Source organism: Xenopus laevis, chromosome 3L (assembly GCF_017654675.1).
Source record: "Xenopus laevis strain J_2021 chromosome 3L, Xenopus_laevis_v10.1, whole genome shotgun sequence".
Classification (NCBI taxonomy): Eukaryota; Metazoa; Chordata; class Amphibia; order Anura; family Pipidae; genus Xenopus; species Xenopus laevis.
Window position 1 is genome coordinate 8,025,246 of NC_054375.1, and position 25,725 is coordinate 8,050,970.

Here is a 25,725-nt window from a genome sequence, read left to right on the forward strand (position 1 = left end):
CCCACCTTTAAATGACAAACACAGAAGCCTCTCCGCTTGTTACCTGCCCCTTTATTTTCTTCCCTTCATCTATCGACTTGTGCTAAAGCCTCGCTGTTCCTGCTCAAACTGCTCCTGTTGGCCAATTTGTTTTTATACTCCACTAAATATTTTCTTCTTTCCCTTTTTCACTTGTCTTCTTTCCTCTTTCTTTTATCAGTTTTTTTTTGCACTTTTTTAAAGAATCTTTTACTTTCCATTTAATGGTTTCTGTGCGTTTCTCCAGGATTTCATCTCAGTTCCACTTACAACTCTTAGGCCCCAGGCCACCAATGTTTTTAATTCTTAGGGCCCCAGGCCACCAATGTTTTTAAATCTTAGGGCCCCAGGCCACCATTGTTTTTAACTGTTAGATCCCCAGACCACCAATGTTTTTAACTCTTAGGGCCCCAGGCCACCAATGTTTTTAACTCAATCGCTTTAGCAGGAACCCCCCACCCCAAAAGGACGTCTCATAACCTGGAGAAAGTGGTACCCAAAAAACAAATGCAGCTTAGTCATTGGCCAATATCAAGCTCCTTCATATACTAAATGTCTGGTATAGTGACAATAGGCTGGTGGGAAGTGGATGGAATTCCAGTGTTAAGAAAGGGGCCTTGGACTTGAATGGAAATGCTGTTACATTGTGGCCTATGGAGTAAAGCAATATTCTAGTTCCCTCCAATCATTAGAGATCAGTATGTGTCCCTATGTCTTTCAGCCCCGTCATGTACATATTAATCAATTAACCCTGCAGAGATATTAACCCATTCCCTTCTTCAACTAAACCCCTGTATCAGCACCACCACCCAGTTTTACCCTCACACAACCGCTCAGTCATCTTTAGTAGAACGAGGCACAGGAGCCCCTTCCCTCAATATTCACCATAGGGATTAAAGAAAAACACAGAGACATATTTATGGAGAAACCTGGCGGTGAGCACAGGATTTATTACAATTAATAGGCAATTTATATTTGGGCCTCCCTAACAGTGGATGATCCAGAGGAAGGAGAAAAACCCTAGAGTGCTATGGGGGCCAATCTGCACTGAAGGTAAAAATTCCTTCCTGACTCCTAGAAACGGCAGTCGGTTCTACACCCTGGATCATGGCTAGACGCCCCCCGCCCCCTACCTATACACCCCTACCTCCTATTCACCCCTCACCTATACACCCCCCTCAACCTTCTCCTATACACAACCCCCACTCTCCCTCCTATACATAACCCCCCTACTTTCCCTCCTATACACAACCCCCTACTCTCCCTCCTATACACAACCCCCACTCTCCCTTCTGTACATAATCCCCACTCCCCCTCCTATACTCAACCCCCTACTCTCCCTCCTATACTCAACCCCCCACTCTCCCTCCTGTACACAACTCCCACTCTCCTTCCTGTACACAAATCCCTACTCTCCCTCCTGTACATAACCCCCACTCTCCCTCCTGTACATAACCCCCTACTCTCCCTCCTGTACACAACCCCCTACTCTCCCTCCTGTACATAACCCCCTACTCTCCCTCCTGTACACAACCTCCTTCTCTCCCTCCAATACACAACCTCCTAGTTTGCCTCCTGTACATAACCCCCTACTCTCCCTCCTATACATAACCCCCACTCTCCCTCCTGTACACAACCCCCCACTCTCACTCCTATACTCAACCCCCTACTCTCCCTCCTATACATAACCCCCACTCTCCCTCCTGTACACAACCCCCCACTCTCACTCCTATACACAACCCCCACTCTCCCTCCTATACACAACCCCCCACTCTCCCTCCTGTACATAACCCCCTACTCTCCCTCCTGTACATAACCCCCACTCTCCCTCCTGTACATAACAGACAGACACACACAGACATACGCTCTCGGGATAGGTAGGTTGGAAGGAAAGGATTCAGGCCGTGGTGGTGGGTCGGCGGCAGCAGGTGAGTCTTTGGGTGGAATGCTGAAAAGAAAAGATTTAGAAAATGTTAAGATAAGAATAAAGACAAACACTTGTTTCTTTATGATATAAAAGGCTCAGTGTTGCTTTAAGAGCGCACTATTTTTGGGCCTTTGGGGACTGTTTGGGTCTCTCTACACATGGAATGTCAGGGCCTCTTATGAATCTCAGTCTGAGCCTCTGCCATTTATTCTTTTATACTCTTTGATCAGCTGGTGCCAGTCCATTAGCCAGTGGCAACCCATTTCCAAAGGTGGATATCTAAGCCAGATGTCCAGCAGCCCTGTAAGAGTTACCTGCCTCCCCTGTTATTGGCCTACTATACAATCAACACTTTATCTGCAGACTTAGATCCCTGTCAGCAACCTCTTACACCCTAAAGGCAGCCAAACATTGGTCTATGGGGTGCGCCCTCAAAGTGATCAGCCTGCGGGCTCAACAGACAGGGTGTATGACTTCCTTTCTATTGTTCTGATTGAAAATGCTCAGAAGAGCAGGAAGTAAGGTGGAGCTGCATTGGACAACATGAGGTATCTCTAGAAGAAGGGTAATTGTCAGTAAATTGATACATTACCCAAACCCTGCGGAGCCTCTTCATTATGGCCTTCTTGACCCGTTTTCGGAGGGTCGGCCTTTCTACCACCGGAGGATCTTCGAAGGTCTCTTCCACCTCTGGAGCTCGTTCTTTTGCTACTTCCTCTTCTCTTTCCTCCTCCGGTGCTGGAGCTTGTTCTTCCCCAGGGCCTCCCTCTTCTCTCTCCTCCTCCGGTGCAGGAGCTGGTTGTTCCCCAGGGGCTCCCTCCTCTCTCTCCTCCTCCTCAGCAGCAGCAGGAGCTTGCTGTTGTCCAGGAGCTCGCTCTTCTCTCTCCTCCTCTGCAGCAGCAGGACCTTGCTGTTGTCCAGGAGCTCCCTCTTCTCTCTGCTCTTCCTCCTCCACTGCAGGAGCTTGTTCTTCTCCAGGAGCTCCATCTTCTCTCTCCTCCGCAGCAGGAGCTTGTTCTCCAGGAGCTCCCTCTTCTCTCTGCTCTTCCTCCTCTGCTGCAGGAGCTTGTTGTACTCCAGGAGCTCCCTCTTCCTTCTCCTCCTCCACTGCATGAGCTCCTTCCTCCTCTCCCTCAGCTGCAGGACTTGCATTTTGTTCCTCACTAGATTTGAAGGGAAATAAATGTCATTATTGTCATTATTGTAAAGTGGCAGTAAGCGTAATTGAAAGTGTTTAGTGCAAAATACATACCCAGCAGCCTCCTGCAGCTTCTGCTCCCTCTCCCAGAGCGTCATGGCAAGCTGGTGAAGGTGCCATTGGATAGTCTGCGGGTGCAGGGGAGGCACAAGGATAGGAGCAAAGGGGAAAGAAAGGAGACAGTTATGATTATGTCTGTATATGTGCTGCTAATAGTACCTTTATACGCTGAGGGCAGTGAGGGTGTGGGATTCCCATGTGATGGGGGAACTTACATTCTGCAGCCGCAGATACTCGAAATGCTGCCCCCATCTCCAGTGTTCCGATGATGCTTCCTGTGGAAGGAGAGAGTCAATGTTAATAATATAATTATTATAGAGACACACAGTGAATAATAACCTCTCCTATAATAATAGTGACACTTACAGGAGGCAGCAACTCCTCACTGTAGAGGGCGACACACTCCCTCTCGAGCACTTCCTGTAACATAAAGAAAGTAGCAGCGTTACACAAGAGCTGGCAATCTAATATCATTTATTCTCTATTTATCTAGACATCTATTCTGCATTACATACCAGATAATGGATCAACACCCAGTACTCATAAATGTTGTCTCTGTGCGTCGTCCTCGGGTCGCTGAAATATCGAAGAATAAAGTCCTCTCTGAAAAAGAAAAATATCACTGAGCGTTAATAAAAACATTTTCCAGCCTTATTGCCCTTGCACTTACCCCTGGGGCAATAGCAAATGATTCCCAACATGTAATAAGAGCATTTATGTTTTACTTACAGGACGACGTTCTTGCCATAGTAGACCCGGTAGTGATGTTCTGTGGGAAAAACACATTTATGTTAAATACTGAGCTAAAGGGGGAAAGGAATTCACGTATAATAAAACGTAGGAACTGATAAATAAAATAGGATTTTACCGTAATAAGAGGCAAGGGCCTTAAAGTCGGTGTCTTCCTCCCTGAAGTCCTCCAGGACGACGTACAGCGGCTGTAAGTGAAAGGAAAGAGCATTAGGGACAGAATACTAAATGGCTCTAAATGCTGCTCACAGTCAGTCTGGATCTGAGGAGAATAGAGACAGAAAAGGGTTTGGGGTTTCTATGGGGCAAATATTGCAGGAATAAGGAGATTTTATTCTGAAAAAAGGAAATAAATGTAGTGGTTGTTTTTCATGGATGTCAGTTCTACCCGCACAGAGGAAAATGGTATGGCAGCTCCCACCTGTATGTATAAAAGGAAGCAGTGCAGACAGACAGACAGACAGCTGCTTAAAGGGGAAGGAAACCTAGATGGTGCAAAAACCCTCCCCCCCTCCCGTGTGTTGCCCACCCTCCCCTGGCCTACCCGTCCCGCTGGGCAAATGCCCCTAACTTGTTACTTACCCTTCTGCGCAGGTCCAGTCCAGGGAGTTCACAGACGACATCTTCTTCCACGTGATCTTCTTCCTGCTGTGAACGGCGTTTTGGCGCTTGCGCAGTAGGAGCATTTCGCCGGTACGGATCTACTGCACATGCACCGAAAGTCACAAAGTACTTTTGGCGCATGCGCAGTAGATCGTACCGGCGAAATGCTCCTACTGCGCATGCGCAGGTCAAAGCAGGAAGATCGCGTGGAAGAAGATGTCGTCTGTGAACTCCCTGGACTGGACCTGCTCAGAAGGGTAAGTAACAAGTTAGGGGCATTTACCCAGCGGGACGGGTAGGCCAGGGGGGAGGAGGGAGGATGGGCAACACACGGGAGGGGGGGAGGGTTTTTGCGCCAACTAGGTTTCCTTCCCCTTTTATAGAAGAGTGAAAGGGAAACAGCAGTTCAGATGAGAGAGGATTTATTTTACACTGAGGCATTACCAGGAGAGATGTCTTGATCGTTATCTCCTCCATCGTCGACACCTAAAGGGACAAATGGACACAATCAGGCAAAATGAAGTCACGGTTACAGGGTTTGTTCACCTTTAAATAAACGTTTAGTATGATGTAGAGAGTGATATTCTGAAAATTTGTACTTGGGTTTCATTTTTTATAATTTGTGGTTTTTGAGTTATTTAGCTTTTTATTCAGCAGCTATATAAAAAAAACTTTAATTTAGACCAATTGAAAAGTTGCTAAGAGTTAGCCATCCTATAACATACTAAAAGTAAACTTAAAGGCAATTATTTCCTTATGTATATTCCCCTATTTGTATTATTAATGCTGCTGATAGCGATGGATTGGCTTCTTATAAATCCCATATACAGTAACCGTATGGGCTCATATGCACAAAGCCACGTGGGACCCCCCTCAAGTGAATTTAGGGCAGATTTGCTGAAGAAGAAATCATGTGCTGAATCAGTTGAATTTGCAAGATTTACCTCTTCAAGAAGATTCTCCGATGTTAAAAAAATAAATTGGGGGCGGCACAAGGCCGGGGCACCCCAAGGGGGTCTCCCTAAGGAACCCCTGGCTCTCTCTTACACTGTTCAGATGAAGATGGATGTGACTGAACAATGGAGAAGCCAAAAATAAACCCAGGTGTTATCAGGCAGGTGTAACAGCAAAATCACAGTCCAAAAAAAGCAGGAAAAGCTCTGTAGCAATCTGTATAGAAAAGAGAATAAAAAGGCAAGTTAATGAATTTAGTGCTTAATATTTCCTATATAATACAGAGGAAGGCAGAGATCTATTGTCCCTAAACTTGAGCTTTGTCAGGTCCTGGCCCTTTTTCTTTATTGTAGTAAAAGTTATTTGTCAAATAACCCCAGAGAGAATATACACTTAACCCAGAGCCAACCAACGGACTAAACCAACTGTCAAATCCCTATGGGTAAAGTCACCTCTCTTCTATGGGACCTGCTGTATGTCCCCCCCACTCATTTACTATCACCCCCTACTGTCCCCATGGCACGTGCCTCTGCTTCCCACCCCTAGTTACAGACTGGGGGTCACCAACTATCTCATTTTTCACTAATATAAGGGATATTTGGCAAAAAAATGTCTTGGAGAGAATATACACTTAACCCAGAGCCAACCAACGAACTAAACCAACTGTCAAATCCCTATGGGTAAAGTCACCTCTCTTCTCTGGGACCTGCTGTATGTCCCCCACTCATTTACTATCACCCCCTACTGTCCCCATGGCACGTGCCTCTGCTTCCCACCCCTAGTTCCAGACTTGGATAAAGGGAACATGTATTTAGCTACAATGTTGGTACATAAGAGCAGGGCTGGGGGCAGATACCAGGGGGCAGAGGGGCAAATCTCGAAGGAGCCTGTCAGTACTGGGAACACAAATGAAGCAGCTTATGGTGAGGTACAGGGGTCCCCAAATGTTCCCTTCATTAATAAATGTGAATATTTGCGACAGTCCTGTGTAACTGACAAATCCTGGTCTGTGTCTCCCAACCAGCACTAAGATTAAAGGCTCCTCCCAAGCACATTTTAGGGGAAAAACCTTCAAATTCACTAAAATCAGTGGGAGGCGCAACACCCACTAGTCTGGGGGGAAAACATTGCCCTAATTCCTGCCTCTTTTTGCACTAAAATAAAGTTTTTTGACAAGAAGTCTCCCAGAGGGAAAGTCCACTTACCTCTCACCACAGGGCCAACCAACGGACTGAACCAACTGTCACAACGCCCGGGTGAAGTCACCTCTGTTCCCTGCTCTTAAAGGGCAAGTTTCCCATTTTGATGAGTGAGGTTTATATGGCATTTATTTCTAATTAGATGTGCAGTACATACACAGCCTATTAAGTACACTGAGCATTGCTTTGTATGTGTGGCCTATTGAGTCTGTTGGATCCATTCATTCATCAGCCAGGGTTCCAATCAGTGCTGCTGCTGTTGTTCATAGCACACAAATTATATATACATATATCCAGCACCCGTAGCGGCTATATCCTCTTTGTCTATTAAACTCCCACCAATCCAACTATAATTAGGCCTTTGGGTTCTATAGTCGCTCACCGTTCAATCCACGTGGCCGGGTGCTCTTGGCCTGAGCCCTACACTTATGATTTCATGTTTGTTTTTAAAATTGCGAAAAATATACCAGTCTCCTAATCTGTTACCCCAATGGAGCATCCAAGTGTTGGAGAGCTGATTGGTGCCATTTTCCATGTGCTCCCAGGCAGGGCAGTCCTAAGAGTCTGAGTACCCCAGGGTAGAGCCCTGCAGGGTGTTGGGTACCCCCCAAAAAAGCAGCGAACCTGTAGGTTGTAGTAAGGCCTTTCAGATGCAGGTTGGTGGTCTGAGGGTTTGCAGGTCAAGTTGTGGATCTTGAAAAGTTTTATTCCTTTTTTTTTAAAGTTTTTAAAAATGTTTTTTCTCTGCCTAGAGCAATTCTGATGACATCACTTCCCATTTCCAGCAACAGCACTTCCTGCTTTATGTTGGTCAGCGTGTCGCGGATCAGTTTGCAGATCAGGCAGTTGCGGGTCAGGTAGGTAAAAATGTGGGTGTGGGTGCGGGTACTCTACCGTAAGGTGGGGCCTTCATATTAAAGTGGTGGTTCACCTTCATGTAAACGTTTAGTATGTTATAGAACAAACAATTCTAAGCAACTTTTCAATTGGTCTTCATTATTTCTTTTTTAAAGTTTTTATTTATTTGCCTTCTTGTGATGCTTTCCAGATATCAAATGTGGGGGGTCACTGACCCCATCTAAAAACAAAATGCTCAGTAATTGTTATTGCTACTTTTTATTACTCCTCTTTCTATCCAGGCCTCTCCTATTCATATTCCGGTCTCTTAATCCAATCAATGCATGGTTGCTAGGGTAATTTGGACCCTAGCAACCAGATTGTGGAAACTGCAAACTGGAGCGCTGCTGAATAAAAAGCTAAATGACTCTAAAACCACAAATAATAAAAAGTGAAAACCAATATATCATACTAACAGTTAACTTAAAGGGGTTGTTCACTTTGAGTTAACTGTTAGTATGATGTTGAGAGGGATATTCTGAGACAATTTGCCATTGGTTTTCATTTTTTATTTGTGGTTTTTAAATTGTTCAGCAGCTTTTTCCAAAATCTGGTTGGTAGGGTCCAAATTACCCTAGCAACCATTCATATTGATAAACACTGGATATGAATAAGGGAGGGGCTGAATAGAAAGAGGAATAATAAAAAAGAGCAATATAGATCATTTGTAGCTTTACGGAGCATTTGTTTTTAGATGGGGACAGTGACCTCCATTTGAAAACTGGAAAGAATCAGAAAAAAAGGGTAAATAACAAAACAATATAAATTAAATAATGAAGACCAATTGAAAAGTTGCGTAGAATTGGCCATTCTATAACATACTAAAAGCTAACTGACAGTTGAACAGCCCATTTAATGGACAAGTTGATAACCAGGTGATTGTGCCGTTGGCATGAACTACCCACTGACCTTGTCCAGGGCCACTTTAATATCAAGGCAAAAGAGGAATCTGCCCAGGGCCCACTGCTTTTCGGGGCCCACTGACAGCCTGATAATTCTTTTTTATTTAAACTTTATTAATCTATTTTTTGCCCCACCTCAGCGTCAGGCCTGCACAGGAGATTTCTTGATAGGTAGGGGGCAGAGGAGAGCGCAAGAAGGAGGAAGCCGGAAGCAGATGGAGACAGGAGGAAGCCCAGTGGCAGAACCCCTCAAGGCCGCTGGCGGTATGGCAGTGCTGCTCCAATCACGTCACGGTGTGTTTGCAAGTACGTCTGTTCATTCTCACTCTGGCTGCAGCCTGACAAGTGCAGCAACAACAGAAAAACTTGTGGGTGAAGTGCGGACCTCTCTGCTTCTCTTCTCTCCTCCAGCACCGGCACAGGATTTCCACTGCAAGTGTAAAATTACTAATAATGCAACCGAGTAGAGTCTCTCTCCCCATGTATCATTGCTCTGGGGCGGTGGGTTTTGGAGCGAGGCAAAACTAAGGAGAAGTTTCTTCCCCCAGGTATGACATGAGCTGACCCCGTGTGCTGGTGCCTTTACTCAGTTTCGGGAGGATCCATGGACTCTCGCGATGGGGCACCAAGTGCAACTTTCTGCTGCTGCCGTTTCTGGCTTCTCTGTATTTAATGGCAGCACTTAGCAGGCGGCAGGTGTCAGTACCTGACCCTGGAAAGGGAGCAGCTGTCCCTGTGCCGTGGAGGGAGATGATAACTTAGGGGTCGGAGAAGTGCAGAACCAGTAGGGGCACCAGATGCTGAGCTGAATAGTCTTTTAGTTGAGAGCGGTGCTGGGATGACAGGGGTGCAGTCATAGACAGTGCAGTGGTGGCTACTGATGGGCTTCTTGCTACCTGGTATGTGGAAGCCCTTAGTAATGTCCAACCTGCAGCCCTCCTTCTTCCAGTACTTCTACTTCTGTGTTTGAAGCCCTGTAACAACTGGAGGGCCGCAGGATGGACATCATTGTCATGTACACTGGCTAAAGTTACACATAATGGTGGTATTTATACATGAAATTGCCCCTGTGCCATCCTGCAATGATTTCTGGGGCTATTTATACATGGAAACTGCTACTGTGTTCATTCTTCAGTTTTTATTTTAATTTCTTCTGACCTGGCTTTCAAATAGGGGTCACAGAGTAGTCCCCAGGTAGCCCGTAAACTGTTGTACTAGGGGCTGTGTTTTTAAGAGATTAATTTTGTTGTCATTGGTATTTATTACTGATCTTCTATTTTGGTATCTCCAGCTCATATTCCAGTTTCTCATTGAAACCACCACTTGGTTGGTAGGGTCAGTTGCACCCTAGCAACCAGATAGCTGTTAACATTGCAAACTGGAGAGCTGCTGAATAAAAAGCTATATAACTAAAGCTGCAAATAATGACCTTGTCATGCTCCTTTAAACGTTTTTTTCTTTTTTTCTTCCTAGCCCACTAATGATGACATCACTTCCCGTTTCCAGCAACGGCACTTCCTGCTTTATGGTGGTCAGCGTGTCGCGGATCAGTTTGCAGATCAGTCAGTTGCGGGTCAGGTAGGTAAAAATGTGGGTGTGGGTTACAGGTCTGGGTTTCAAAAATTGTTTCCGCGCAGGACTCTACCCCAGGGTGGGGCCACTATATTAAAGAGGTGGTTCACCTTAAAGTTAACTTTTCGTATTTTATAGAATGGGCGATTCTAAGCAACTTTTCAATTGGCCTTCATTATTTATTTTAATCATATTTTTTTTCTTATTAAGTTGATGGGATCAGAGTTGGGGCTGTGCGTGGGCAGGAGGCTAAAGAATATTTGAATGAATCAGAGGGAATGGGCCTGTGGGAAGGAATTATAAGCTCAGAGCTTCGTAGCTTTATTTTCTGCATCTTATTAGTTGTGAGTTGCACTTGGGTTAAGGTCAGTTCATGGGTGTTATACGTGCGGGAGTAATTGCACGAGGGCAGCAAATAAAACTGACTAGTATTGATCCCACACCGGTCACAGAAAAGCATCAACAACTCCCATTCACTTCTAGTAATTTGTTCCCCTGCACTGCTGCTTTTTTTTGTTTTTATCTGTGGTCCAACACTCTGACATCACTATCGATATTCAACTGACATCATCCGAGGGAGCATTGGGGCTTCAGGTAACGGGGTTGTCCCATTCCTGACTAACTCCCATGTTTCTGCTGTATCCCACCTATTCTTTATAATAAAGTGTAGGATATTGTGTGTTTACCGTGTGTGCGAGAATTCAAATGCCAACGTCAGGGCTGCCAGGCTGGTGGTTTAAAATTAGACCTGGCAACCCTGCCTGATGTGTTGAGTGGAGAGTAATGTATGATGGAAGAGTATAGATGAGGGGAGAGTACTGAATGAGCGAAGAGTACTGTATGAGGGGAGAGTACTGTATGAGGGGAGAGTACTGTATGAGGGGAGAGTACTGTATGAGGGGAGAGTACTGAATGAGTGAAGAGGACCTGAATGAGCGAAGAGGACTGTATGAGGGGAGAGTGCAATATGAGGGGAGAGTACTGTATGAGGGGAGAGTACAGAACGGGTGGAGAGTACAGATGTGTTGAGACTGCAGTACGAGGGGAGAATACTGTGTATTAACAGTTCTACCAGTTTTCCTGATTTCGATTGGACGGTGCTGAATTTTACGCCCCAAAGGGGTGGAGAAAACTGGAAAGTGGGTTGGGTTTGGGTCAGTTTGTGGGCATGATGGGGGCAATTAGGGGGCATGGTCTAATTTCTCCTGCTTTCTAATCATGAAATGCTGTGGGTCGTACCAGTGCCCCCTGGTGCTGATTCCACAAACTGCAGGGCACTTAGCCTGGGCTCCATTTGTGTTCAATGAAAACTGGGTGAGATAGGAAACAACATCTGATCAATAATTCTGGATCATTAACTATAAATGCACGAAGCATCAGGACCTGGAGGTGCATTAAAGGCACAATCCAATGGGATATGTATATATATACAGTATATTCACAGGCAGACAAAGTACAAGCTCCTGACTCAGCCCCTGCTAATCTCATGGGTGGCAGGTGCCCTAAAGACTTGCCATTCTTTGCTCTTTATGGTGCAGAACACAGCTCCCTACCTGGGCTCCCCAGCACCTTGAACCACCTTGAAATCTCAAGGTTGGGGTGATGCCAACGTTCTGTGCCCAACCCATGCCTCACATGAGTACAGTATTGCCAAACACAGGGAACATTGTATTTCATGTCGGGCTCTATTCTACAGCACATTGACCTGAGCATAAGGGTGCAACCTGTTTGTATTTTTTTTTATACACCCCATACCAACTATTTGTCCTACTAACTGTAGGGAGTTTTTATATTGCTCCAAATATTTCTCAGCACTCTGATCTTTGGCTCCCCCTCCACCAATAATAGCAAAGTACAACTCAGAGCAAATCCACACGGAGAGCTTACTCTGTGCTTATTGTGTAATCTTACAATGTTCTGCGGACGGACCCCTTCACCCCTAATAATGTTGTATAAAGGCAGAATAACAGCAGGAGAAGATTATTTACCTGCATTGGGTTGAAACAACTTCTTTGTTTGGGTGTCTGCGGTAGGGTAAATAGATTGTAAGCTCAGAGGGGCAGGGACTGAATTGAATGAACAGGTACTGGTGCAAATAAAGTATGCAATACAGGATGCAGTTGGTACCCGTATGGGATCCGTTATCCAGAAACCCATTATCCAGAAAGCTCCGAATTATGTAAAGGCCGTCTCCCATAGACTCCATTTTATCCAAATAATCAAAATTTTTATAAATGGATTAATTTTTCTCAGTAAAAATAAAACCATAGCTTGTACTTGATCCCAACTAAGATTTCATTAATCCTTATTGGAAGCAAAACCAGCCTATTGGGTTTTATTTAATGTTTATATGATTTTCTAGTAGAATTAAGGTATGAAGATCCAAATTACAGAAAGGTCCATTATCCGGAAAATGCAAGGTCCCAAGCTTTCTGGATAACGGGTCCCACACCTGTATGGCAGAGAAGTAGGTGGTGTTTTGCACCCTGCTCAGGGCTCTCGGAAGGAAAGAAAAGGGGGGATTATTATGCAAAGCAAAGCTAATGCAGCATAAAGAGGAACCGCACAAATAAAAACTTGTCACCCTTAATGGAAAGCAATCAGCCGAGCGAGAGCAAAAGGGGGTTTAGAGATAGGGCTGCCGAGAGAGAGAGAAGTGGGTACTTATGGCCTCCCACTGAGAAGGTATTGCTGTCAGGAGAGCCCGATGGTGCACCGCTCCTCTACAGCGCCGCGTCCAATATGACTGCACCATAGCCGCCACGTGGACAACGATGCCAGCCTAGTGACGCCGGCGTGCAGACACGTGATATAGTGTCGGGCGCCAAACGGGTTCAGTGCCCGATAGTAGGATTTGGTTACTTCATTCCTGGATGTTCCTATTTTCCTGTGATTGTTGATTATTGGATTTTTGACCCTTGCCTGGACTTTGATTATTGCCGCCAGCCTTTTGAACTATTCCCTGTATCTTGACTACGTTTATCCTTGAACCCTTCTGTACAGCAAATTTGGACTTTAACCAGAAGTTTCCTCCTAGGTCCGGACTTCCCCGCTGAGAGCCGATAGGCCCCCGTGACAATTGCACCTTCACAGCAATGACCTTGGGTGCCGCTGGCCAGACTTTGGGTGTACAGAACGTTCAAGAGATGGGTTAGAATTATCTTTGTTATTATCCTTTGGTCAAATATTTATATAACTTAAAGGACATCAATGAATTGTATATGGAGAGATTGAGACAGATACATTGAGAGAGAGAGATCATATGAGATGCATAGATAGAAGTAGACTGGTGAATGGTGGATACAGACAGATAGAGAGAGGGAGATAAAAAGATAGATCCTGTAGTAGGAGGTCCAGCTTTTGTTCAGCCCCCCCTTTAGTTCATAACAAAGTTCCACATGTAGGAAGTATCAATGTCTATCAGCCATGGTTTCAAACATTAGACCCCAAATTCTAACCTAACGAACCATCAAGGTAATTTTGTATCCTGGGCATTCTTCCCAAATCTCACCCTAACTGGCCCCAATGGCCTTCAAGATGATCTTTCAGTGGTATCTAGGACATCAAACAGACACTTAAACCACATTTTCCCCTAATTGGCCTTCATGATGGTCTTTCAGAGGTATCTACGATATATGAAATCATCAGCTATTGAGCCATAGTACCTAGAATATCTCGGACATCAGATAACTTCACCCCAAATCTCACTGAAATGGCCTTTCAAGGTGGCTTTTCAGGGGTAACTAGGTCAGCAAAGCTTACTCTAAATCTTACCCTAACTGGCCTTCATGATTGTCTTTCAGGGACATGTAGGACAGAAAATAGACGTACACCAGAAGTCTTACCCTAACTGGCCTTCAAGATGATCTTTCAGTGATATCTTGGGGAAAAAAAGACATCCAAAATCTTATCTTAACTGCCCTTCAAACTTGGTGTTCAGGGGGGAGAACAAATATGTTTTCTCCCCAAATCTCACCCGAGCTACTCTGCTGTCACTGCTCCAGGCCCCCAAGGGTGTCAAGCTCTACAGTCTGGGAACCTCTGATAAGAACCCAGCACAACCTTGCCACACACTCACCATCGGAAACCACAACGCGTCTCTGAGCAACGTTTGCACGGATAGAAAACTAAAAGCTCATTAGAATCTCTCGGCAGAATAATTACTTCCACGTTATTGCGTGTGATTATTGAATGGGAGTCCATAGAGCAGACTGACGAGGATTCACTTCTATCAGCAAAGTCACGTTTTCTCCTCCACAATAAATGGGCTTGTTTGTCAACTGTAACACACTGGGTACGAGGGACTTTATCCGCCTTTTATTTACCGATCAGACAGTTGTTCATGTCTATGAGCTTCTTTCTTTCTAAATTACTATTAACACCGGTGCTGGACGGCACCGGCTTCACTGAACCTCAGAAAATCGTCCACATTATTTTTGGGCCAAAACCCACGGCCTTTGGTATCGTGACACTATAGAGAAAAGTGATTGTAGAAGAGGATGGGGTTAGAATAAAGGGCACACAAGCAATAAGTATATTTGTAGGGACCCCGATACACACGGAGCACAAACCTCCTGGGTCATTGGGAGTGGGAGAAAGGGTGCAGCTGTGGGTGACTCTTCAGCCCGCTCCCCTCTATAGGAGACAATGCAGAACATTCTATTGATTGATGAAGGGATGAGCTGGAACATTTCCAGATAAACAAGGAGAAATTTCACAGCCCGACAGAACAACAAATGGACTCGGCTGACAGCGGGGGGGGGACATGATATGATTTATTAGGCTTTTATTTACTCATCAGACTCTTGATGTCTTGAGTTTTTCTGCAATAAATTCAAGGCAACAAGTGGGTGTGAGACACAGTAACATGTTTTATTCCTTTAAAAGTTTATAAAATTATTTTTTTTCTGCCTAGCCCACTAATGATGATGTCACTTCCCGTTTCCAGCAACGGCACTTCCTGCTTTATGGTGGTCAGTGAGTCGCGGATCAGTTTGCAGATCAGGCAGTTGCGGGTCAGGTAGGTAAAAATGTGGGTGTGGGTTACAGGTCCAGGGTGGGGCCACCATATTAAACAGGTGGTTCACCTTTAAGTTAACTTTAAGTATTTTATAGAATGGCCGATTCTAAACAACTTTTCAATTGGCCTTCGTTAGTTTTTTTTCTCAATATTTTTGTTTTATTTTTCAGACTCTTTCCAGCTTTCAAATGGGGGGGTCACTGACCCCATCTAAAACCAATGCTCTGTAAGGCTACACATTTATTGTTATCGCGTCTTTCTATAACTCTATTCAGGCCACTCCTATTCATATTCCATGAATTTACGAGGGGTTATCTCAGTTCCACTTACAACTCTTAGGGCCCCAGGCCACCAGTGTTTTTAACTCTTAGGGCCCCAGGCCACCAATGTTTTTAACTCTTAGGGCCCCAGGCCACCAATGTTTTTAACTCTTAGGGCCCCAGGCTACCAATGTTTTTAACTCTTAGGGCCCCAGGCCACCAATGTTTTTAACTCTTAGGGCCCCAGGCCACCAATGTTTTTAACTCTTAGGGCCCCAAGCCACCAATGTTTTTAACTCTTAGGGCCCCAGGCCACCAATGTTTTTAACTCTTAGGGCCCCAGATCACCAATGTTTTTAACTCTTAGGGCCCCAGGCCACCAATGTTTTTAACTCAATCGCTTTAGCAGGAACCCCCCACCCCAAAAGGACGTCTCATAACCTGGAGAAAGTGGTACCCAAAAAACAAATCCAGCTTAGTCATTGGCCAATATCAAGCTCCTTCATATACTAAATGTCTGGTATAGTGACAATAGGCTGGTGGGAAGTGGATGGAATTCCAGTGTTAAGAAAGGGGCCTTGGACTTGAATGGAAATGCTGTTACATTGTGGCCTATGGAGTAAAGCAATATTCTAGTTCCCTCCAATCATTAGAGATCAGTATGTGTCCCTATGTCTTTCAGCCCCGTCATGTACATATTAATCAATTAACCCTGCAGAGATATTAACCCATTCTCTTCTTCAACTAAACCCCTGTATCAGCACCACCACCCAGTTTTACCCTCACACAACCGCTCAGTCATCTTTAGTAGAACGATGCACAGGAGCCCCTTCCCTCAATATTCACCATAGGGATTAAAGAAAAACACAGAGACATATTTATGGAGAAACCTGGCGGTGAGCACAGGATTTATTACAATTAATAGGCAATTTATATTTGGGCCTCCCTAACAGTGGATGATCCAGAGGAAGGAGAAAAACCCTAGAGTGCTATGGGGGCCAATCTGCACTGAAGGTAAAAATTCCTTCCTGACTCCTAGAAACGGCAGTCGGTTCTACACCCTGGATCATGGCTAGACCCCCCCGCCCCCTAACTATACACCCCCACCTCCTATTCACCCCTCACCTATACACCCCCCTCAACCTTCTCCTATACACAACCCCCTACTCTCCATCCTATACATAACCCCCACTCTCCCTCCTATACGTAACCCCCACTCTCCCTCCTATACAATACCCCCTACTCTCCCTCCTATACATAACCCCCACTCTCCCTCCTATACGTAACCCCCACTCTCCCTCCTATACGTAACCCGCTACTCTCCCTCCTGTACACAACCCCCTACTCTCCCTCCTATACATAACCCCCACTCTCCCTCCTTTACATAACCCCCTACTCTCCCTCTTGTATACAAACCCCACTCTCCCTCCTATACAGAAACCCCACTCTCCCTCCTATACACAAACCCAACACTCTCCCTCCTATACACAAACCCCACTCTCCCTCCTATACACAACCGCCACTCTTCCTCCTCTACATAACCCCCTACTCTCCCTCCTGTACACAACCCCCACTCTCCCTCCTATACACAAACCACACTCTCCCTTCTATACACAAACCCCACTCTCCCTCCTGTACACAACCCCCTACTCTCCCTCCTGTACACAACCCCCTACTCTCCCTCCTATACACAAACCCCACTCTCCCCCTGTACATAACCCCCACTCTCCCTCCTGTACATAACCCCCACTCACCCTCCTATACACAACCCCCACTCTCCCTCCTATACACAAACCACACTCTCCCTCCTATACAAAAACCCCACTCTCCCTCCTGTACACAACCCCCTACTCTCCCTCCTGTACACAACCCCCTACTCTCCCTCCTGTACACAACCCCCTACTCTCCCTCCTATTCACAAACCACACTCTCCCTCCTATACACAAACCCCACTCTCCCTCCTGTACACAACCCCCTACTCTCCCTCCTGTACACAACCCCCTACTCTCCCTCCTGTACACAACCCCCTACTCTCCCTCCTGTACACAACCCCCTACTCTCCCTCCTATTCACAAACCACACTCTCCCTCCTGTACACAAACCCCACTCTCCCTCCTGTACATAACCCCCACTCTCCCTCCTATACACAACCCCCTACTCTCCCTCCTGTACACAACCCCCACTCTCCCTCCTGTACATAACCCCCACTCACCCTCCTGTACACAACCCCCTACTCTCCCTCCTATACACAACCCCCTACTCTCCCTCCTGTACATAACAGACAGACACACACAGACATACGCTCTCGGGATAGGTCGGTAGGAAGGAAAGGATTTAGGCCGTGGTGGAGGGTCGGCGGCAGCAGGTGAGTCTTTGGGTGGAATGCTGAAAACAAAAGATTTAGAAAATGTTAAGATAAGAATAAAGACAAACACTTGTTTCTTTATGATATTAAAGGCTCGCTGTTGCTTTAAGAGCGCACTATTTGTTGGGCCTTTGGGGACTGTTTGGGTCTTATTGGCCTACTATACAATCAACACTTTATCTGCAGACTTAGATCCCTGTCAGCAACCTCTTACACCCTAAAGGCAGCCAAACATTGGTCTATGGGGTGCGCCCTCAAAGTGATCAGCCTGCGGGCTCAACAGACAGGGTGTATGACTTCCTTTCTATTGTTCTGATTGAAAATGCTCAGAAGAGCAGGAAGTAAAGTGGAGCTGCATTGGACAACATGAGGTATCTCTAGAAGAAGGGTAATTGTCAGTAAATTGATACATTACCCAAACCCTGCGAAGCCTCTTCATTATGGCCTTCTTGACCCGTTTTCGGAGGGTCGGCCTTTCTACCACCGGAGGATCTTCGATGGTTTCTTCCATCTCAGGAGCTTGTTCTGTAGCTACTTCCTCTTCTTTCTCCTCCTCCGGTGCAGGAGCCTGTTGTTCCTCAGGGGCTCCCTCTTCTCTCTCCTCCTCAGCAGCAGCAGGAGCTTGCTCTTGTCCAGGGGCTCCCTCTTCTCTCTCATCATCCTGTGCAGCAGGAGCTTCTCTCTCCTCCTCCACTGCAGGAGCTTGTTGTTCTTCTGGAGCTCCTTCTTCTTTCTCCTCCTCCGCTGCAGGAGCTGGTTGTTCCCCACGGGCTTTCTCCTCCTCCTCAGCAGCAGGAGCTTGCTGTTCTCCTTCAGCTCCCTCTTCTCTTTCCTCCTTCACTGCAGGAGCTTGCTGTTCTTCATTAGCTCCCTTTTCTTCCTTCTCCTCCTCCGCTGCAGGAGCTTGCTGTTCTCCTGGAGCTCCCTCTTCCTTCTCCTCTTGTGCTGCAGGAGCTTGCTGTGATCCATCAGCTCCCTCTTTCTTCTCCTCAGCAGCAGGAGCTTGCTGTTCCCCAGGGGCTCCCTCTTCTATCTCCTGCTCCGCTGCAGGAGCTTGCTGTTCTTCTGGAGCTCCGTCTTCATTCTCCTCCTCTGCTGCAGGAGCTTGTTGTTCTTCAAGAGCTCCCTCGTCTTTCTCCTCCTCCTGTGTAGGATGTGGTACGTCCCCAGGGGCTCCCTGTTCTCCCTCCACCTTCTCTGCTGCAGGAGCTTGTTGTTCTCCAGGAGCTCCCTCTTCCTTCTCCTCCTCTGCTGCAGGAGCTCCTTCCTCTTCTCCCTCAGCTGCAGGACTTGCCTGTTGTTCCTCACTAGGTTTGAAGGGAAAGAAATATCGTTATTGTCATTATTCTTAAGTGACAGTAAGTGTAATTGAAAGTATTTAGTGCAAAATACATACCCAGCAGCCTCCTGCAGCTTCTGCTCCCTCTCCCAGAGCGTCATGGCAAGCTGGTGAAGGTGCCATTGGATAGTCTGCGGGTGCAGGGGAGGCACAAGGATAGGAGCAAAGGGGAAAGAAAGGAGACAGTTATGATTATGTCTGTATATGTGCTGCTAATAGTACCTTTATACGCTGAGGGCAGTGAGGGTGTGGGATTCCCATGTGATGGGGGAACTTACATTCTGCAGCCGCAGATACTCGACATGCTGCCCCCATCTCCAGTGTTCCGATGATGCTTCCTGTGGAAGGAGAGAGTCAATGTTAATAATATAATTATTATAGAGACACACAGTGAATAATAACCTCTCCTATAATAATAATAATAGTGACACTTACAGGAGGCAGCAACTCCTCACTGTAGAGGGCGATACACTCCCTCTCGAGCACTTCCTGTAACATAAAGAAAGTAGCAGTGTTACACAAGAGCTGGCAATCTAATATCATTTATTCTCTATTTATCTAGACATCTGTTCTGCATTACATACCAGAAAATCGATCAACACCCAGTACTCGTAAATGTTGTCTCTGTGCGTCGTCCTGGGGTCGAAGTAATAGCGAAGAATAAAGTCCTCTCTGAAAAAGAAAAATATCACTGAGCGTTAATAAAAACATTTTCCAGCCTTATTGCCCTTGCACTTACCCCTGGGGCAATAGCAAATGATTCCCAACATGTAATAAGAGCATTTATGTTTTACTTACAGGACGACGTTCTTGCCGAAGTGGACCCGGTAGTGATGTTCTGCGGGAAAAACACATTTATGTTAAATACTGAGCTAAAGGGGGAAAGGAATTCACATATAATAAAACGTAGGAACTGATAAATAAAATAGGATTTTACCGTAATAGGAGGCAAGGGCCTTAAAGTCGGTGTCTTCCTCCCTGAAGTCCTCCAGGACGACGTACAGCGTCTGTAAGTGAAAGGAAAGAGCATTAGGGACAGAATACTAAATGGCTCTAAATGCTGCTCACAGTCAGTCTGGATCTGAGGAGAATAGAGACAGAAAAGGGTTTGGGGTTTCTATGGGGCAAACATTCCAGAAATAAGGTGATTTTATGCTGAAAAATGGAAATAAACGTAGTGGTTGTTTTTCCTGGATGTCAGTTCTACCCGCACAGAGGAAAATGGTATGGCAGCTCCCACCTGTATGTATAAAAGGAAGCAGTGCAGACAGACAGACAGACAGCTGCTTAAGGAGAGCTTATATAGAAGAGTGAAAGGGAAACAGCAGTTCAGATGAGAGAGGATTTATTTTACACTGAGGCATTACCAGGAGAGATGTCTTGATCGTTATCTCCTCCATCGTCGACACCTAAAGGGACAAATGGACACAATCAGGCAAAATAAAGTCACGGTTACAGGCTTTGTTCACCTTTAAATAAACGTTTGGTATGATGTAGAAAGTGATATTCTGAGACAATTTGCACTTGGGTTTCATTTTTTATAATTTGTGTAATTTTTGCATTATTTAGCTTTTTATTCAGCAGCTATAAAAAAAAACAATTGATGACCAATTGAAAAGTTGCTAAGAGTTAGCCATCCTATAACATACTAAAAGTAAAGTTAAAGGCAATTATTTCCTTCTGTATATTCCCCTATTTGTATTATTAATGCTGCTGATAGCGATGGATTGGCTTCTTATAAATCCCATATACAGTAACCGTATGGGCTCATATGCACAAAGCCACGTGGGACCCCCCTCAAGTGAATTTAGGGCAGATTTGCTGAAGAAGAAATCATGGGCTGAATCAGTTGAATTTGCAAGATTTACCTCTTCAAGAAGATTCTCTGATGTTAAAAAAATAGGGGGCGGCCGAAGGCCGGGGCACCCCAAGGGGGTCTCCCTAAGGAACCCCTGGCTCTCTCTTACACTGTTCAGATGAAGATGGATGTGACTGAACAATGGAGAAGCCAAAAATAAACCCAGGTGTTATCAGGCAGGTGTAACAGCAAAATCACAGTCCAAAAAAAGCAGGAAAAGCTCTGTAGCAATCTGTATAGAAAAGAGAATAAAAAGGCAAGTTAATGAATTTAGTGCGTAATATTTCCTATATAATACAGAGGAAGGCAGAGATCTATTGTCCCCTAAACTTGAGCTTTGTCAGGTCCTGGGCCCTTTTTTTTTATTGTAGTAAAAGTAATTTGTCAAATAACCCCAGAGGGAATATACACTTAACCCAGAGCCAACCAACGGACTAAACCAACTGTCAAATCCCTATGGGTAAAGTCATCTCTCTTCTATGGGACCTGCTGTATGTCCCTCCCACTCAATTACCATCACCCCCTACTGTCCCCATGGCACGTGCCTCTGCTTCCCACCCCTAGTTACAGACTGGGGGGCACCAACTATCCCTTTTTTCACTAATATAAGGGATATTTGGCAAAAAATAACCCCTGAGGGAATATACACTCACCACTGTGCCAACTAATGGACTAAACCAACTGTCAAATCCTTAGATCTAAATACATCTTTCTTCTATGGGACCTGCTGTATGTCCCCCCCATTCATTTACTATCACCCCCCTACTGTCCCCATGGCACGTGCCTCTGCTTCCCAGCCCTAGTTCCAGACTGGGGGGCACCAACTATCCCTTTTTTCACTTATATAAGGGATATTTGGCAAAAAAATGTCTTGGAGGGAATATACACTTAACACTGAGCCAACCAACGGACAAAACCAACTGTCAAATCCCTATGGGTAAAGTCATCTCTCTTCTATGGGACTTTGCTGTATGTCCCCCACTCATTTACTATCACCCCCTACTGTCCCCATGGCACGTGCCTCTGCTTCCCACCCCTAGTTCCAGACTTGGATAAAGGGAACATGTATTTAGCTACAATGTTGGTACATAAGAGCAGGGCTCGGGGCAGATACCAGGGGGCAGAGGAGTAAATCTCTAAGGAGCCTGTCAGTACTGGGAACACAAATTAAGCAGCTTATGGTGAGGTACAGGGGTCCCCAAATGTTCCCTTCATTAATAAATGTGAATATTTTCTGACAGTCCTGTATAACTGCCATATCCTGGTCTGTGTCTCCCAACCAGCACTAAGATTAAAGGCTCCTCCCAAGCACATTTTAGGGCTAAAATTCTCCAAATTCACTAAAATCAGTGAGAGGCGCAACACCCACTAGTCTGGGGGGAAAACATTGCCCAAATTCCTGCCTCTTTTTGCACTAAAATAAAGTTTTTTGACAAGAAGTCTCCCAGAGGGAAAGTCCACTTACCTCTCACCACAGGGCCAACCAACGGACTGAACCAACTGTCACATCCCCAGGGTGAAGTCACCTCTGTTCCCTGCTTTTAAAGGGGAAGTGTCCCCTTTTGATGAGTGAGGTTTATATGGCATTTATTTCTAATTAGATGTGCAGTACATACACAGCCTATTAAGTACACTGAGCAGTGCTTTGTATGTGTGGCCTATTGAGTCTGTTGGATCCATTCATTCATCAGCCAGGGTTCCAATCAGTGCTGCTGCTGTTGTTCATAGCACACAAATTATATATACATATATCCAGCACCCGTAGCGGCTATATCCTCTGTCTATTAAACTCCCACCAATCCAACTATGCGATGCATTTCGGGCGCAGACGGCCTTAATCATGAGCATGTCCGTTATTATGGATCAATAAAGAGTTTGGATTTTAAAACACTCCGGTGAGCAGAAACTTTGTCTTTTCTTCTTCCTATTCAGTGCGGCGTGGGACGCCAAGAGAATCCAGCACCCGGAGACACATCCATGGGCCGCCTGTATTGCAAAGAAGCGGTATTTTCCATTCTATTTTCTATTCTATCAATTAACATGGCAATTATCAATACATTGAAAAAATGATTAAAAACAATCTAGTTAAAAGACTTGATAGTAGTGATGTGCTGGCCGGCCCAATACCTGGGGGACCCGCGGGTTGGTCTGGTTCAGGCTGACCCTGCACCCCACCTTCAACTTCCGGCTTTATATCCGTGCGCCTGCTCACCCCACCCCTTTTTGTGACATCATCAGCGGGTTGGATCTATAAAGGGAAGCCGGAAATCAGGCATTGGGTGCGGAGAAAAACCCGACCCACACATCACTACTTCATATTAGTTAAATGTATCATAAAGTTCATAAATTACAAATTGTTACTACATTTCCTGTTGTAAAGCAATTGTGGTTTTTTTTCATTAGAAGTTTTCTACTTTGCGATATAATCGCTCTTATATAACAGATTAGGTGCTTATTACCATATAAGTAATAACAATAAGTATTTAATATCAAAATGAATGAATTCATTTTTTGCGATCCCTACTAGATTTCTCATGCGCTAAAAATAACAGTTTATGTAAAACCCCGAATTTAACCCTTGAGGCTGCCTAGTCCTTAGTTTGTATTTCCATTAACCTCTGTCTGTAATAAGTTAGATTCCAAATCTCCTCCCCTCTGCCCCAAATTTACACGTTCTATGCCTTGTACTTACTTGATTTACTCCATATATACTACTATAACTTAACCTGAATGTTGTATTATATGGTGTGTGTGTGTTTTGAGGTTTCTGTTTACGCTGGGACACTCACAGACTGGTTTGATGTTTCTGCATCCACTCCAGGGAATTACAGGGTTTGTATTGTTGTCTCTTATAAATCTGCCTTGTGTTATACTTTATGTGAGGGAACAGCATATTTTACCGTCAACCACTGCCCCGTGGATAGAAATGGAGTCAATAACTGTGATTTAAATGTACGATTATATAGTAACTGGGATAATAGTCTCTGGGAAGGGAGTGTGACTGTGGGATAGCAGGTATAGTAGGGAGAGATGATGTCTATAGTAACAGTGGATAATAGTCTCTGGGAAGGGAGTGTGACTGTGGGATAGCAGGTATAGTAGAGAGAGAGATGGTGCCTATAGTAACAGTGGGATAATAGTCTCTGGGAAGGGAGTGTGACTGTGGGATAGCAGGTATAGTAGGGAGAGATGGTGCCTATAGTAACGGTGGGGATAATAGCTTTGCCCCACATCATTTATACAGAGCTTTATAAATACCATGAACACTCCGAGTAATAGAATGAATATTATCTGTGAGTAGAACCTTTCCATTAGTTTAGCAATGTCACTTCAGGAATAGTTTAATGGAGTAATAAGTTGCTGTCGAAAACCAATTTGCCCAGTGATTGACTTTTCTGCAGCAGATCGATGGAGAGATTGGGCAGTGTTGTTTCCCAGTAGAACAGTTATTGAGCATTATACAGGCTGATCGGGGCTTTGCTGGGCTGCATCGTATAAATAGCGCTAACAAGGAAAGAGAAGACGTATACGAGAATTACACAGGAACTTTGTTACTCCCCAGCAATTCACTGGCACTTGGGGGCAAATAACTGTGCCCCATTCTATTTCGTCCACGGAAGCCTCCTTTCCTTTTATTCCGTTGTCACTTTCTATGTTATTAGTGATTATGATAATAAAGGCAGGAATAGAAGGAGTGCACAGATTATGAAAAATTATATTTAAAAAAGTTCTGCCCCCTCTGGTCCAACGTGCGTTGCAGCCAGCAGCAGGTTAATAAACAAGTTAAATCGCTTTGCCGTAAGCTGGCAGCCATTAATAATGTATAAGGGAGGTTATCTGATTTTTGTGCTGCTTTTAATGGGCTCATTTCTTTTTGCTAATGTGCATGAAATGTAAGGGGGCAGCGCCAGGCAGGGGGCAGCCCGCCTTCATCTAACGGCGCGACGGAGGATAAAAGTGGCGACTGTCAAAGGCTGCGTATTGAAACAAAATAACAAAACTGCTCCCAAAAATGGGTTTAAAGTTATTTGTAAATGTACTTGCTATTGAAAGCAGCAGCTGCCTGTTAATAACTCCTGAACCAACGTATATGAGATGCATTTATAGTATCCCAGGGAAAAATCCATTATTGCCCCAGAACACACAGCAGGATAAATACAGTGGCAATTCCATGTATAATACCCCAGAACACACTGCAGATAAATACAGAGCCAATTCCATGTATAATACCCCAGAACACACTGCAGATAAATACAGAGCCAATTCCATGTATAATACCCCAGAACACATGGCAGGATAAATACAGGGCCAATTCCATATATAATACCCCAGAACACACAGCAGATAAATACAGTGCCAATTCCATGTATAATACCCCAGAACACACAGCAGGATAAATACAGAGCCAATTCCATGTACAATACCCCAGAACACATGGCAGGATAAATACAGTGCCGATTCCATGTATAATACCCCAGAACACACAGCAGATAAATACAGGGCCAATTTCTATGTATAATACCCCAGAACACACAGCAGGATAAATACAGTGCCAATTCCATGTATAATACCCCAGAACACACAGCAGGATAAATACACTGCAAATTCCATGTACAATACCCCATGTGGATGTAAATTTTCTGGAATTTTCCTATGTTTTTATGTTTTTCACCTTAAAAGTAAATTTTCTTGAAAATTAAAATTTAATATAAGCTTCATCATACTGAAACTTTCTAAATACAGTCAATTAAATATTCTGCATTAGTTTCTCTCTTCATGCAGCAGTTGGGTGTCAGATGATTA

The 25,725-nt window shown here is 44.9% G+C and overlaps 3 protein-coding genes across 8 annotated transcripts in view; 1 reads left to right on the top strand and 2 right to left on the bottom strand.

Annotated features, from left to right (window-relative positions):
- LOC121400953 (interleukin-17 receptor A-like) overlaps nucleotides 1-25,725 on the top strand; it is a 1,044,048-nt gene that overhangs the window by 34,679 nt on the left and 983,644 nt on the right. The gene's annotated exons all lie outside the window — the stretch shown is intronic.
- Nucleotides 1,787-6,757, bottom strand: LOC121400981 (caldesmon-like). 2 transcript variants are annotated; one of them, XM_041585348.1, is made up of 11 exons: nucleotides 6,716-6,757; nucleotides 5,501-5,726; nucleotides 5,001-5,042; nucleotides 4,072-4,141; nucleotides 3,933-3,972; nucleotides 3,719-3,806; nucleotides 3,570-3,623; nucleotides 3,419-3,478; nucleotides 3,198-3,271; nucleotides 2,538-3,108; nucleotides 1,787-1,966 (listed from the first exon to the last, which is right to left on the bottom strand). In XM_041585348.1, exons 3-11 carry the CDS (start codon nucleotides 5,031-5,033, stop codon nucleotides 1,916-1,918), a joined length of 1,041 nt encoding a protein of 346 aa, XP_041441282.1. In that variant the 5' UTR covers nucleotides 5,034-5,042; nucleotides 5,501-5,726; nucleotides 6,716-6,757; the 3' UTR covers nucleotides 1,787-1,915. The 2 variants fall into 2 exon arrangements, with proteins under 2 accessions (XP_041441282.1, XP_041441281.1); XM_041585347.1 differs by lacking the exon at nucleotides 6,716-6,757 and having other exon boundaries at nucleotides 5,501-5,763.
- Nucleotides 17,592-20,586, bottom strand: LOC121400966 (translation initiation factor IF-2-like). 2 transcript variants are annotated; one of them, XM_041585327.1, is made up of 9 exons: nucleotides 20,432-20,586; nucleotides 20,002-20,071; nucleotides 19,863-19,902; nucleotides 19,649-19,736; nucleotides 19,500-19,553; nucleotides 19,343-19,402; nucleotides 19,122-19,195; nucleotides 18,141-19,032; nucleotides 17,592-17,745 (listed from the first exon to the last, which is right to left on the bottom strand). In XM_041585327.1, exons 1-9 carry the CDS (start codon nucleotides 20,462-20,464, stop codon nucleotides 17,695-17,697), a joined length of 1,362 nt encoding a protein of 453 aa, XP_041441261.1. In that variant the 5' UTR covers nucleotides 20,465-20,586; the 3' UTR covers nucleotides 17,592-17,694. The 2 variants fall into 2 exon arrangements, with proteins under 2 accessions (XP_041441261.1, XP_041441260.1); XM_041585326.1 differs by lacking the exon at nucleotides 17,592-17,745 and having other exon boundaries at nucleotides 17,992-19,032.

What these genes read in the sequence shown, in the direction of transcription:
- LOC121400981 (XM_041585348.1), bottom strand. Translation starts at nt 5,033, where the DNA reads ATGGAGGAGATAACGATCAAGACATCTCTCCTG. An exon ending in TATGGCAAGAACGTCGTCCT is followed by an intron (nt 3,807 to 3,932) that starts GTAAGTAAAACA and finishes TTTCTTTTTCAG; the next exon opens with AGAGGACTTTATTCTTCGAT. An exon ending in AGAGGCTCCGCAGGGTTTGG is followed by an intron (nt 1,967 to 2,537) that starts GTAATGTATCAA and finishes TTTTCTTTTCAG; the next exon opens with CATTCCACCCAAAGACTCAC.
- LOC121400966 (XM_041585326.1), bottom strand. Translation starts at nt 20,464, where the DNA reads ATGGAGGAGATAACGATCAAGACATCTCTCCTG. An exon ending in GGGTGTTGATCGATTTTCTG is followed by an intron (nt 19,554 to 19,648) that starts GTATGTAATGCA and finishes TTTATGTTACAG; the next exon opens with GAAGTGCTCGAGAGGGAGTG. An exon ending in AAGCTGCAGGAGGCTGCTGG is followed by an intron (nt 19,033 to 19,121) that starts GTATGTATTTTG and finishes CTTCAAACCTAG; the next exon opens with TGAGGAACAACAGGCAAGTC.